Genomic DNA, 14109 nt, shown 5'->3' with positions numbered 1-14109 from the left:
ATCCTGCCACTGTTTCTGGGACACAATGTCGTATCCCTTAGGCTCTGTATATTCTCCCTGGGTGATCTCTGATGTCTCCCAAATCTCTTATCTAGCCCAGACCATTTCCCAAGCTTCAGGCTGTTTCCAACTGCAGGCCCAAACTAAACATTTTAAAATGGATAATCAGTCCTTCAAAAATGTTTTTCTACAGGGGCGCCTGGGTGGCGCAGTCAGTTAAGCGTCTGACTTCAGCCAGGTCACAATCTCGCGGTCTGTGAGTTCGAGCCCCGCGTCGGGCTCTGGGCTGATGGCTCAGAGCCTGGAGCCTGTTTCCGATTCTGTGTCTCCCTCTCTCTCTGCCCCTCCCCCGTTCATGCTCTGTCTCTCTCTGTCCCAAAAATAAATAAAAAAACGTTGAAGAAAAAAAAAAAAAAAATGTTTTTCTACATGTTCACAAGGTGGCAGAAACCTAAGCAGAAATCTGAACATCTCTCTCCATTCTTTTCTCCCTCTTGCCTTCCACAGCACATGAGGAAACAATTCTAGATTTTACCTTCTTAACGTCTGTCTGTTCGCTTCTACCCTTTTTTTATTTATTTACTTATTTATTTATTTAACGTTTATTTATTTTTGAGACAGAGAGAGACAGAGCATGAATGGGGAGGGTCAGAGAGAGAGGGAGACACAGAATCTGAAACAGGCTCCCGGCTCTGAGCAGTCAGCACAGAGCCCGACGTGGGGCTCAAACTCACGGACCGCGACATCGTGACCTGAGCCGAAGTTGGACGCTCAACCAACTGAGCCACCCAGGCGCCCCCGCTTCTACCCTTTCTAACACTTGTGCCACTTACTAGCTGTGTGACCTCAATTTATTACCTTTGAGTCTCTGATTTTTCACCTATAAAACTGAGCTAACACCTTCTACACAGTTGTGTGTGTGACCAATAAGTCAAAGAATAAATATATAAGAAAACTGCAGAACAGTCTCCATGCTCAATAAATGTTAGTTATTTTAGGGGTGGAAGGAGAAAAGGGGCTAATGGCATGCCCCATTATAAACTTTTCAACAGCTCACTACTGTCTAGAGCTGTACGTTCCAATATGGTAGCCATGAGCTACATGTGCCTACTGAGCATGTGAATTGTGACCAGTCCAAACTGGGAGGTGCTCTGAGCATAAAACACTGGATTTTGAGTGAAAACCTAGCACACACATTTAAAAAAAAAAAAAAAACAACTCAATTTTTATATTGCTTATTTGTTGAAACAATAGTTTAGATATAGTGGGTTCAAATGTATTAAAATCACTTTTGTACTTCTAAAAATGTGGCTACAAGAAAATCATAAATTACATATGTGGCTTGCATGGTACTTCCACTGGACAGTACTGGTCTAGAAATAGTGCTCAAACTTTAGCATGCATCAGAAATTACCTGGAGGGCTTATTAAAACAAACTGCTGTGCCTCATCTGCAGTTTCTGATTCAGTAGGTCTAAGTGGGGTCCAACATTTTGCGTTTCTAACAAGTTCCCAAATATAGCCAATGCTGCTGGTGTGGGGGTCAGACTTTGAGAACCTCTGGTTTACAGCACTATCTACAAAAGGTTCTTTGCTCAACGCCCTCTTAAAAAGTTTTATATAATATTCACTTCCTGATATAAATTTTTAAGCTTAGAAGTAATTTTGAAGGGATGCCTGGGTGGTTCAGTCATTTAAGCATCCATCTCTTGATTTTGGCTCATGATCTCACGGTTCATGGGATCGAATCCCATATCGAGCTCCTCGCCAGCAGCTCAGAAGTTGCTTGGAATTCTCTCTCTCTGCCCCAACGCCGTACACATGCACTCTCCTGCTGTCTCACAAAATAAACTTTAGAAAATAATAATAAATAAAAAGCATTGTTTTAGGAAGAGTTTAAGGAGATGCTAAAGTGTAGTGCAAATACTTTTTGAATAATGAACTACATTATTTTTATTTTAAAATAGGGGCGCCTGGGTGGCGCAGTCGGTTAAGCGTCCGACTTCAGCCAGGTCACGATCTCGCGGTCCGGGAGTTCGAGCCCCGCGTCAGGCTCTGGGCTGATGGCTCGGAGCCTGGAGCCTGTTTCCGATTCTGTGTCTCCCTCTCTCTCTGCCCCTCCCCCGTTCATGCTCTGTCTCTCTCTGTCCCAAAAATAAATAAACGTTGAAAAAAAAATTTTTTTAAATATACATGCCTTTAGGGATAGATCTAACAAAATACATGCAAAATTTGTATGCTGAAAATTACCAAACTTAACAAGATAAGGACATAAATAAATAGAGGCCTAAATAAATGAAGACCTATACCAAGTTCATGGACTGAAAGACATAATGTTATCAATTGTATCCAAATTGATTTATAGATTCATTGCAATCTGAATCAAAATCCCAGCAGGCTTTTTTTCTTTTTTTTCCAGTAAATACTGAAAAGCTGATTCTAAAATTTATATTAAAAAAGCCAAGGGGAGGGGCACTTGGCTGGCTCAGTTGGTAGAACATGCCAATCTTCATCTCAAGGTTATAAATTTAAGCCCCACATTTGGTGTAGAGTTTACTTAAATAAAGTCTTAAAAATAAATAAGAAAGCAAAAGACCTAGACTAGCCAAAATCAAAGGAAGCCTTGACAGCACTTGGTTTCAAAACTTACTATAAAGCTAAAATATGCCCCCCCCCCTTTTTTTTTTAAATATTTAGAGAGAGAGAGAATGAAAAAGAGAGAGAATGAGAGAGAATGAGAAAGAGAGAGAATGTGAGAGAGAGCAAGAGCGAGCAGGGAGGGGCAGAGAGATAGACTCCCAAGCAGACTCCACACTCCGTTCGGGGCCAACATAGGGCTCCATCTCAGGACAAGGTCATGACCTGAGCCGAAATCAAGAGTTAGACGCTTAACCGACTGAGACACCCAAGCACCCCTCCCTCCACCTTTTTAAAGTAAGCTAGAAAAGGGCAATTGTGAAAAAGAACGGAATGTGAAAAGGAAAAACAATAGGACACATGAACCATAAAGAGTTTTTCAGGCAGATCAATTTTAGGAAAGACAAGAAAAAAGGCTGGATACCACTTCCCTTAAAACTGTAATGTCTAATGGGCACTGAGGAGAGCACTTGTTGGGATGAGCACTGGGTGTTGTATGTATCCCAATTTGACAATAAGTTATATCTAACAAAACCAAACAAACTGTGATGTCTACACACTTGACCTTCTAGCTAGAAGAGTGCTCATCTCGAAAAACCAACCACCTTAGCAATGCTCACGGGGTCTGTACAGGCTACATCTTATTTCCCCTTCTAGCCTCACATACCAAATGATACTCTTAACATCAGCTTACTGCTTCCGGTCCCCTTGTATACCATCCCATTTCTTATCTTTGAGCTTTTCCACATGGTGCCATCCCCCCTTTACCTCGCTAACTTATTCATGCTTCGGGCTTTAGTGCAGGATTTCTGCTGGAACTAAATTTGGAAATGCTATTAACCTGCCTGTAGAATTTACTATACTATTACTCGTGCAATTTTACCATCTTATATCATTTAACATTTCACTTAGGTCTCAACTTCCCAAACAGGTTACAAACTCCTTGTGTAAAATAAACTACAGAAGTAATCTTAAGGGATTTTGTTTTGTTCTTACAGCCTGGAACACAATTTTACTAAGTTAATCCTAAAAGATACACTAAATAATTTTTCATGGTCTCAAGGAATGGAGCAGTATCTGTATATCCAAGACCACTTTGGTACAGTTGTGAGGGTAGAGGAAAAAGAACCAAAACACCTTTTAAAATATCCTTTAATAGCGGGGAGAAAGACCCTTTAGGCCTAGGGCTGTATTTTTAAGATCAAGGAAAATATAGGAGATTCTGATTCCTGGGTTTCACGATAAAATTGATAAAGCATATTTTAACCAGTAATTGACATATGCTTTTACTCACCTTAACAGTACTGCAGTGTAAACCTTTGGCCAACAGAATGTAAACCAAATCTCTTGTTAAATTGTCTTTAATTCCCAGGATGACCCCACTATAAACAGAAGGTACTTCCCACTAGAAGAAATAAAAATATATAAATACACATGCACACAATACACACACAGAAAGCCAAATCTAGAGAAGAATCTTTCAATAATCTTCAATCACATTTAAAATAATCATGCAAAGGGGCGCCTGGGTGGCTCAGTCGGTTGAGCGTCCGACTTCGGCTCAGGTCATGATCTCACGGCTCGTGAGTTCGAGCCCCGTGTCGGGCTCTATGCTGACAGCTCAAGAGCCTGGAGCCTGCTTCTGCTTCTGTGTCTCCCTCTCTCTCTGCTCCTAACCCACTCACATTCTGTCTCTGTCTCTCTCAAAAATAAATAAACATTAAAAAAAAATTAAAAAAAAAAAAATAATCATGCAAAGATCACTTTCATAGAAAAAGGAAAATGACAACTATAATGAAATGTTAATCAAAACAGACATATTCACTATAAGCCAGTAATAAATTAAATGGGTTGGAACTTTCTAAAGGATAGTCCACAGGAAAAAAGAAGGAAAAAAAGCACGAGGACTATATATTAACTTATGTGATCCTCACCACAACACTATGAAGTAGGTACTATTAACCTCATTTTACAGATAAGAAAAGTAAAGCACACAGATGTCAAATTAACTTGTGCAAGATTGATTATACAGCTAATAAGTATAGAGGCTGGGATTCAAACTCAGGCATTCAGATCAGAACTCCCTCTATGCTATTCTACTTCATCTATAAAATGAGCACTAACAATAATGTCAACACTAATGATGCCCAACACTAATGTTCAGAGAAATTTTTCATTTCACTGCACTTTTGTGTTCAAATCCCATAAAATATACATGAATGCCCGGCTGCTTTTCTCCTACATTTTCAGCAGAGCGGTACGCAGTGAGTTAGAAGTACCGCCATATTTCTCTCCTGCATACACGGACTCTTTCCCTGTAGCTTTAGCTCTGTTCCACTGAAATGGTGTTTGAAAAGCTATCTTCATCCATACTTTGCATGCAGGAAAGGTTTTAAATACATAACTTCAGAATCAAGTAAATACATTAGCTGGGAATTTTTAAATGAACAGGTAAAGCCAGAAATGCCCTATAAAAAAGTTTTAATGAATCGGTTCCAACCTTTAGGCTTTAGACTTCAAGAGGGCATTAATAAAAACAAAAATACTCTATAAACACATAGGAAGTAGCAGCTACAGACTGCGTAAATATACCTTATACATACACTTACAGCTGTATTTAAAATATATGGGGATGCCACAACAATATCACATAAACTTATTTTTAGAGGTTACGGATTTAAAAGTATCCTTTTTGACATTTTGTATTTTATCCAACAATGGATGTTCAAAGTGTAATTATTGTCATGTAAAGGTCCTAATATTGTTGGCAAATAGGGGTCTTTATTTTTAAGAAGTCCAGGGAATAACTCTTCTATTAAATTACATCAGAAAAAAAGAGTAACTTTCTTATCTGCTGTTGACAAAGCGTTTCTAACCTTGTTAGACACTGTCCAGAACTGGCGCTCTGAAGTCATACCATGTAATTCAATTAAAATCTGTCGAATCCTCCAAGGATCCACTGACAATATCAGCTGATGCTCCAACTGGCCAATGTTGACACTTGCTGAGGCTAAGAAAGAAAGAGTTGTTTCAATAATGACAATTCCAAGGAATCCTACAAATATAAGAATTTGTTGAAATTGTGTTTAAGTATTATATCTATAAGTGAAATACCACTCTCATCTTGAGAACTCACTATAGAGAATTCAATATAGTATAAATTATATATTAATTTTATCCTCACATAGAAAAATGTAACAATATGTATTAGGTCTGCATTTAATAAAGATGACACTATAAACGAAGATAAAAATTAGTAGTAACTGGGGGGCGCCTAGGTGGCTCAGCTGGTTACAGGTCTGATTCTTGATTTCAGCTCAGACCATGATCCCAGGGTTGTGGAATCAAGCCTTGCATCGGGCTGTAGGCTGACAGTGCGGGCCTGCTTGGGATTCCCTCTCTCCCTCCCTCTGCCCCTCCCCTGCTCACTTACACTCTTTCAAAATAAATAAATAAACTTAAAAAAAATAAAATCGGTAACTGGCTATAGAAAGAACTAGGTGGGCTACATGGAAAAATTCACTGATGTAGATAGTCTCCTACTTTCAAACATAATGTGTTAACAAAAGCATGTATAAATATATTTTCATTTTAAAAAATATTCTCTCAGCCCCTCCCCCACTCGTGCTCACTCTCAAAAATAACTAAACGTTAAAAAAAAAAAATTTTTTTTTAAAAGGGTGGGGAGGGCGCCTGGCTGGCTCAGTCAGTTAAGCGCCTGACTTCGGCTTAGGTCATAATCTCATGGTTTGTGGGTTCAAGCCCCACACTGGTGCTGAAAACTCGGAGCCTGGAGCCTGCTTTGGATTCTGTACCTCCCTCTCTCTGGCTCTCCCCCACTTGCGCTCAGTCTCCCTCCCCCTCCTCAAAAATAAACATTAAAAATAAATTAAAAATAAACACTAAAAATGTTTTTTAAAGGGAGAAGAAGAGGAGGGACTGCCTTCCCAGAGAAACCAAAAAGATCATTAAAATCCCTAATTACAACTCAACTTTCAGATAGTCTTCATTAATCCATCCCCAGCATTTTAGGTCTAATGTCATTTTCCTTTACAACTGGTCAACCAGTTTAAATGTAGCGAGGTTCACAGCAGCTATAATTCTGTTTTGTTAAACTGACTGAATTTGGTCTCATTTATATTAAGCTTTAAAGCTTGTGTTTCTTATTAATGAATAGCACTACGTTTTCTACTTGTATTTGTAAAATAAAACCAAAAATGGAAAAAAAAATCATCAAAAAAACAAGGTAACAAATGGCAATGTTGTCCAAGTGGAAGCTTAGCCAGCAGATCACAGTGATGCAGGCTCAAATCCATGAAAGCCTGTACTTTCCCTGAGTCTCAGGACTCCCCTCCCAGCTCTTAATTGTTTTTAATTTTTGAAAAAAATTTAATGTTTATTTTTGAGAAGGCGGGGAAAGGGCAGAGAGAGAGGGAGACACAGAATCCGAAGCAGGCTCCAAGCTGAGCTGTCAGCACAGAGCCCGACAAGGGTCTCAAACTCATAAACCACGAGATCATGACCTGAGCCGAAGTCAGATGTTTAACCAACTGAGCCACCCAGGCACCCCTCCCAGCTCTCATTTTACCTCCAAAAATGTATCAGCAATAGAACCTTGGTCTATTTTCACCAACTAAAAGTTTTGTATATCTAGGCCTCAATCTCCATTAAACACAGACTGAGCAGCATCCCAACACTTCACTACTTAGACAGAAGTAGGACTACAGAAGACTGGTAAATTTCGAATTAATTATGGACATAAATATAAACTAAAACACATGAGAGGGCATCCTCAAATACACTGAGGGGCGAATATAACAGAAGTGCAAAATGTGCCAACATTTTTGCTAGCAGACTAGAGAGCTAACCTGGGATATCATAAAATGAAGTTACAGGTTTAATGCACAGATTTACTCTAGGGGATCTCTTCCTCATCTGATCAACAAGTAGCTTTCGTTCTTCATCTTTCAACAATGTAATGAAAAGCTCATGTGAAGAAATCATGAAAACATACTGCAGATCTTCCAACCCCAGACACACATTCCTAGATCAGTAAAAATAGTGTAAAACAAAAAAAGTTTATAATTTAGTTTGGGAAAAACAATCATATTAACGAATCTTTATTAATAAGCCATTTAACAAGCTACCATTTCATAAACTATGTAACAATATTTGAAACAGATTTAAAAATTTTTTGGTCCTAAAATTGTGATGTCCATGTCACGATACACAAAGAGAGTAACTAACAGAATTCTAAATTTTGTGTCACTATACAAATCTGAACTTAACTGGCTCTCAAATGACTGCCTATTTATAAGACATGCAGGACAAACACAAAAAGTAACAAAAGTTATTTTTCTCACAAGACTAAATTCAAATTAAGGAGAAATGGGCACTTACTTTAGAAAAGCAGCCATGTTTCCTTTCAAAGAATCTGAAGCTTTTTCTAAATTTATTGATCTTGAACACACCTAGGAATTTGAGCAATTTTTATTTGAATACTGGCACTTTTAAAAATGCACGCTACAGTTAGAAAAGCTTCGATTTAAAAACAACCAAATATTCCTTCTTCAGCCACCTATCAATCACAGATTTAGTTCAGTAATTTAAAAGATGAGACTGTGAATTAAGAATCATCATGGGGAAAGGGAGTGGAATGTGATCATTTCAACAACTGCAGTCATTTCTATGAAATAAAGAAGCAGCTATCTAGCCTGGTATAGAGTTCTCCCAGAATGTATAAAGTACACTAACCAATTATATGAGATGATGAACTCTGCAGCAGCTCCAATCAGAAAAGTAAGAGGAGATTCATCTTAGGGAACTGAATGATACGTAATGGCTAATGTACATAGACCCAACAATTAAGAGTAACCAAGGTTTTAAAATAACCAGTGAAATGAAAAGAGTAACAAAAACTAGTCATGGAAATATTAGTTATTTACAAATAACAGTCTCGTAATATTCTGAGTTTATTCATCAGATTAGGATTTCTCCCATAGATTACTTACAAGAAGCCAAAATAAAGCAATAAGTATCAAAGTCCCTAACCTAAGGAAATTGTCAAATATTCTCTAACATGTTAACATAAAAAAATAAATCCTAGAATGTTCACAGCAGCATTATTCATAAGAGTCAAGAAGTGGAAATAACCCTAAAGCCCATCAACTGATGGATACACAAAATGAACAATGAATAGTATATCCACTTAATGGAGTATTATTCAGTCATAAAAAATGAAGCACTAATACATGCTATAACATGGATAAACCTTGAAAACATTTAGTAAAGAGCCAGCAAAAAAAAAAAACAACAAAACAAAAACAAAACACCACCTATATTTTTGTTTATATGAAATGCCCAGCATAGGCAACGGGCAAATCTGGAGACACAAAAGTGGATCCGTAGATGCCTGAGGTTAAGGGACTAGGAGAAAATGAGGGACGACTGCTAACAGGTAAGAGATTTTGTTGTGGGGTAGAAGAGGGAGGATGAAAATGTTCTAAAACTGACTGAGGTGGTGGCTGTACAAATCAAGGCACACACTAAAACATCACTGGATTGTACACTTTATTTTTTTTAATTAAAAACAATTTTTTTAATGTTTATGTGAGAGAGAGAGAGAACGAACACGGGAGAAAGGCAGAGACCAAGGGAGACACAGAATCTGAAGCAGGCTCCAGGTTCTGAGCCATCAGCACAGAGCCCAATGCAAGGCTCAAACTCACGAACCACGAGATTATGAGCTGAAACAAAATTGGAAATTCAACTGACTGAACCACCTAGGCACCCTGGATTGTACACTTTAAATGGATAAACAGTATGATATGTGAACTATACCTCAATGAAACTGTTATTAAAAGGAAAAAAAATAGTAATTTTTAAAGTACCATACTCAGAAAGAGTATTGTAAAAGTACTATGTTCAAATGAACAGGTTACCCTAATAGCATATTATCACATCTGAGCATCTTGATGTATAAAATATTTACACTGTAATAATTGTGCTCCACACTATAAATTAATATTAATGATCATATTAATAAGTAATATTAATAAGTAATACCCAAATGTGCTTTCGTAACAACTTATTCATACACAGTGATGCACTGTAAACATGTCATGAAACAAAGGGAATAGGTGTTACTTTTAATAAACGATAGAACAAATGTTAAGCTCAATTCTTAGAACATGAAATAGGAGACATCTTTATGAATGCTATAAACATTAAAAAAAACTTAATAAACAAATATTTAGATTAAGTGTGCAAATTCTTTTTTTTTAATCAGTTATTTTTTTCATTTCTTCTGATTTTATTACTTTTCAATTAATTTATTGTCAAACGGCTAACATACAGTGTGTAACATGTGCTCTTGGTTTTTGGGGTAGATTCCTGTAGTTCATCACTTACAACACCCACTGGCACTTGCTCATCCCAACAAGGGTTCTCCTCACTGCCCAGCACCCATTTTCTTCTCTCCCCTATCCCCCGCATCAACCCTCAGTTTGTTCTCTGTATTTAAGAGTCTCTTATAGTTTGCCTTAAGTGGACAAATTCTTATAAAACCTCTTAAAACTAATCAGGAAAAATATACTACCTCTCTGCCCCTCCCTTGGTTGTGCTCTCACTCGCTCTCTCAAAAATAAACTTAAAAAAGAAAAAAAGTTTAGCACAGTAGTTGGAAACAAAATCATTACACAAAGTTCAATTCTACCTCTATGCCAATGCATAAACTACTTTCATTTTCAAGTTCATAAACCAAAAAAGACTTCTATGGAAAAAATTCTAAAGCTCTGAAGGACATCAAGCAATGTCTAAATAAATGAAGAACTGTACCAGTTCACAGAATTCTCAATACTATGAAGATATTAACTTTTCTCAAACTGGTTTTTAAACATTACATAGCTTCAAACAAAAATCCAACAGGCTTATTTGTGGAATTTGACAATCTGAGTCTATGCAAAGAAAATGCAAAGGATAAGCATAAACCAATACAACTTTGAAAAACAAGGCTTATGTTTAAATGTTATCATAACAGGGATGCTGACCTGTGAACAAACAGAAAAGTAGTACAGAATAGATCCCAGTAACAGGCCCACACATGCATGGACACCTGGCATTCCATAGAGGTAAAGCACTGCAGATCAGTAGGGAAAAAAAACCCTTCCAAAATAGTGGTACTGGACGGGCCCCTGGGTGGCTCAGTTGCTTACGCGTCCGACTCTTGATTTTGGCTCAGGTTCACAAGATCAAGTCTGCATCGGGCTATGTGATGACTGTGCGAAGCCTGCTTGGGATTCTCTCCCTCTCTGCCCCTCACCCATGTACGTGCATACTCTCTCTTAAAAATAAACTTAAAAAAAAAACAAAAAAAAAACTGGCGCTGGAAGAAATGGATAGTCATAGGAGAAAAAAATGACACCAGACCATCTACTTCACATGATACACAAAAACCAACTATAAGTGGATTAAAGACCTAAATGTGAAAGGAAGGCTAAGCTACAAAGCTTTTAGAAGATATAACACTATCTTCATGACCACAGGATAGGAAGCTTCCTTAAACAAGAGAGAGTTCACTAATCTTTTCCTTTACGGGAAAGACTGATAAATTTTATCATACTAAAATTAAGAGCTTTTAAAGCAATATAAAGAAAGTTAAAAGAGAAGTCAAACTCAGAGAAGATACCTGCAGTACTTAAAATCAGTAAAGGACAAAATACATGAAGAACTTGTACCAAAAAAAAGACAAAAACAGACAATCCAAAAGAAAAAACGAGGCATTTCACTTGGAACAGGTTCCTCAAAAGACAAAATTCATTATGAGCAAAAAGTAAAAGAAATGCTGCTAAGTTCCTTAGTAATAAGAGAAATGGAATTTGAAATCTTAATGACCTCATAGGTAAATTTGACAATACCAAGTGTTGACAAGGATGGTGACCAATGCATGCTGGCGACAAAAACACTGATATTACAAAGTAATGTTAGAGATATATTTTCTGTAGACATCTGATGTATGTGTACACCAAGATATACATAATGTTCCAAGCAGCAAAATAGCCATTTACATTATGTAAACAACATAAATGTCATAAGAACGGATGAATTGCACAATAGTCATGTTGTAACACAATAATGAAAAAAAATCAAACTATAAATGCATACAACTTGGAAAAAAAGCTCATAAACCTGTTTAGTAAAGGAAAATTAAAAAAGTATTTTGTATGCTTTTATATCAAGTTCAAAACAAAGAATATTCCTTAAGGATGCAAAGGTGATACAAGTACAAAGAAAAAAAGGAAATGATCACAAAAGGCAGGACAGTGATTTTCTCAAGCAGAGATGGAGAGGGTTTAGTAAAGAGCATTAAAAAAAAAAAAGGACTTCTAGAGGGTTTCCTGGCTGGCTCAGTCAGTGGAACATGTGACTCTTAGTCTCAGGGATGTAAGTTCGAGCCCCCACATTGGGTATAGTGATTATTTAAAAATAAAATCCTAAAAAAAAAAAAAAGGACTTCTAGAATGTTGACAATATAGTATTTTTGAAACTAAGTGATATTAATTATGCTTATGTATTTCTCTCAGTATCTTTTATATTAAAACAGTTAAAGACAGACATCAAAAAACCCAACAGAAACACAGATTCTGGAGCTCACAGGAGAGGTCAGAATTATAATTTGGGAATGTTCAATAAACAGATGACTGAAGCTTTAATGTTTATTTATTTCTGAGAGAGACTGAGACAGAATGCGAGTAGGGGAGGGGCAGAGAAAGAGGGAGACAGAATCCGAAGCAGGTTCCAGGCTCCGAGCTCCCAGCTGTCAGCACAGAGCCCAATGCGAGGCTCGAACTCATGAGCTTTGAGATCATGACCTGAGCCGAAGTCGGGTGCCCAAATGACTGAGCCACCCAGGCGCCCCTGATGACTGAAGCTTTAAATGAGAATAAAAAATGATATGAGAAGATGAGTGCACCAAAAACAGAACTACTGTAAACAGAAACACTAAAGGGAGAGCAAAAGAGGTCTTGATGAAGGATGAAGGAAAACGCAGTAACAGAGAACGAGCAAAGAGCTCTGGCAGAAGAGAAGTTGGAGAGTCTGTAAGCAGTATCAACTATTAGCAAGTCAGATGAAGACAGAAAAGAGGGCACTAGATTTGGCAACTAACAGGTCACTGGTAAGCCTACAGCAAAATTACAAATCAAAAAGGGAAAAAATGTCTTACCTCAAGAAGAAAGTCTATTTTCTCTTTATTAGGTCTAAGAAATAGCTGGTTAAATTGAACACCAATCGTTCTACCTTCCAATATATCACGGACTGTGTTACAGGCACAGACTTTAAAACAGATTTCATCTAGAGCTTCATTTCTGTAGAATACAAAAGTAGATCTACTAATACATTCTCTTTAATAAAAAAAAAAAAGTAAGGTACATTTCACAAAACCAAAATCACTCACTAGAATGAGTTATTTATTCTTGAGAGGTAAAAGTTTAGGTTATTCAGGCACACACGGGGTGGGAGGGTAGCGCAGAAAAGGAAAGTTTTTAATCTGTCAAGGGACAATTAAACTACAGATTAGGTAATAGAATCAAATTCCACTAATTTCTGTCCCCCAAATGCTTTTACTAAGGATCAGATGAACATTAAAGTGGCTCTTCTGGCTATGTTAATTTCCCATATACTAACAAAGATGAAAGTAGTCACAGATTTATAGGTGACTTGGAGGTCTATTGTTATACACCCAAAATGCATTTGCTCTTTTATTCAAAAATAAGAAGGTAGTTCTTCAATTTACTTACTTACCCCTGTTGAGCTTTCTGAAAGAGTTCCCTTAGTACTGACTGCCGGAACTGGACAGGTAAACTGAAGGTTAAGTTATCTTCAATAAAAATCTTTACTACATCCTAGAACACAAGACATAAAATTGTATCCAATTCAAAAATCATGGCGAAGCTTGTTTACTTTAAAAGTCTTCCCAAAAAGAAAAAAAAGTCTTTCTACAATGGAAAATATATATTGAAGAAAATCATGAAAATAACTTACTACAAAACTCTTTTCTAAAATATTAAAATGAAGATTGAGGGTAAAAATCTCACCTGCCCCCCAACCCTGCCTTTTTAAATTGAAGACCACAGACCAAAAACGAGAGGTGAAGAATCAATCGATAAGAGGAAATTCAAGGGGCGCCTGGGTGGCTCAGTCGCTTAAGCATCCAACTTCAGCTCAGGTCATGATCTCATGGTTCGGGAGTTCAAGACCCTCATCGGGCTCTGTGCTGACAGCTCAGGGCCTGGAGCCTGCTTTGGATTCTGGGTCTTCCTCTCTCTCTGCCCCTACCCCACTCACTCTCTCTCTCAAAAATAAATAAATATTTAAAAATTAAAAAAAAATTTTTTTTCTTAGAAATAAAGGCTGTAGCTTTGTCATTTCATGACTCCTACTTTGAGTGAAGTAACATGAAGGCACTATTCATTTT

At 37.3% G+C, this 14109-nt stretch overlaps 1 protein-coding gene across 4 annotated transcripts in view; it reads right to left on the bottom strand.

The window, feature by feature from the left end:
* INTS8 (integrator complex subunit 8) overlaps positions 1-14109 on the bottom strand; it is a 54967-nt gene that overhangs the window by 26192 nt on the left and 14666 nt on the right. For all 4 annotated transcript variants that reach the window (XM_047841924.1, XM_047841921.1, XM_047841920.1 and 1 more), the window contains 6 exons: positions 13437-13537; positions 12859-13000; positions 8037-8107; positions 7505-7680; positions 5513-5646; positions 3931-4041 (listed from right to left, as the gene is read on the bottom strand). In XM_047841924.1, coding sequence (XP_047697880.1) covers positions 3931-4041; positions 5513-5646; positions 7505-7680; positions 8037-8107; positions 12859-13000; positions 13437-13537 — 735 coding nt within the window. The remainder of the gene's footprint in view (positions 1-3930; positions 4042-5512; positions 5647-7504; positions 7681-8036; positions 8108-12858; positions 13001-13436; positions 13538-14109) is intronic.

The sequence above is a fragment of the Prionailurus viverrinus genome, chromosome F2, assembly GCF_022837055.1.
Source record: "Prionailurus viverrinus isolate Anna chromosome F2, UM_Priviv_1.0, whole genome shotgun sequence".
NCBI lineage: Eukaryota > Metazoa > Chordata > Mammalia > Carnivora > Felidae > Prionailurus > Prionailurus viverrinus.
The sequence above is the reverse complement of the archived record's forward strand: the minus strand, read 5'-3'. Positions and strand labels throughout refer to the sequence as shown.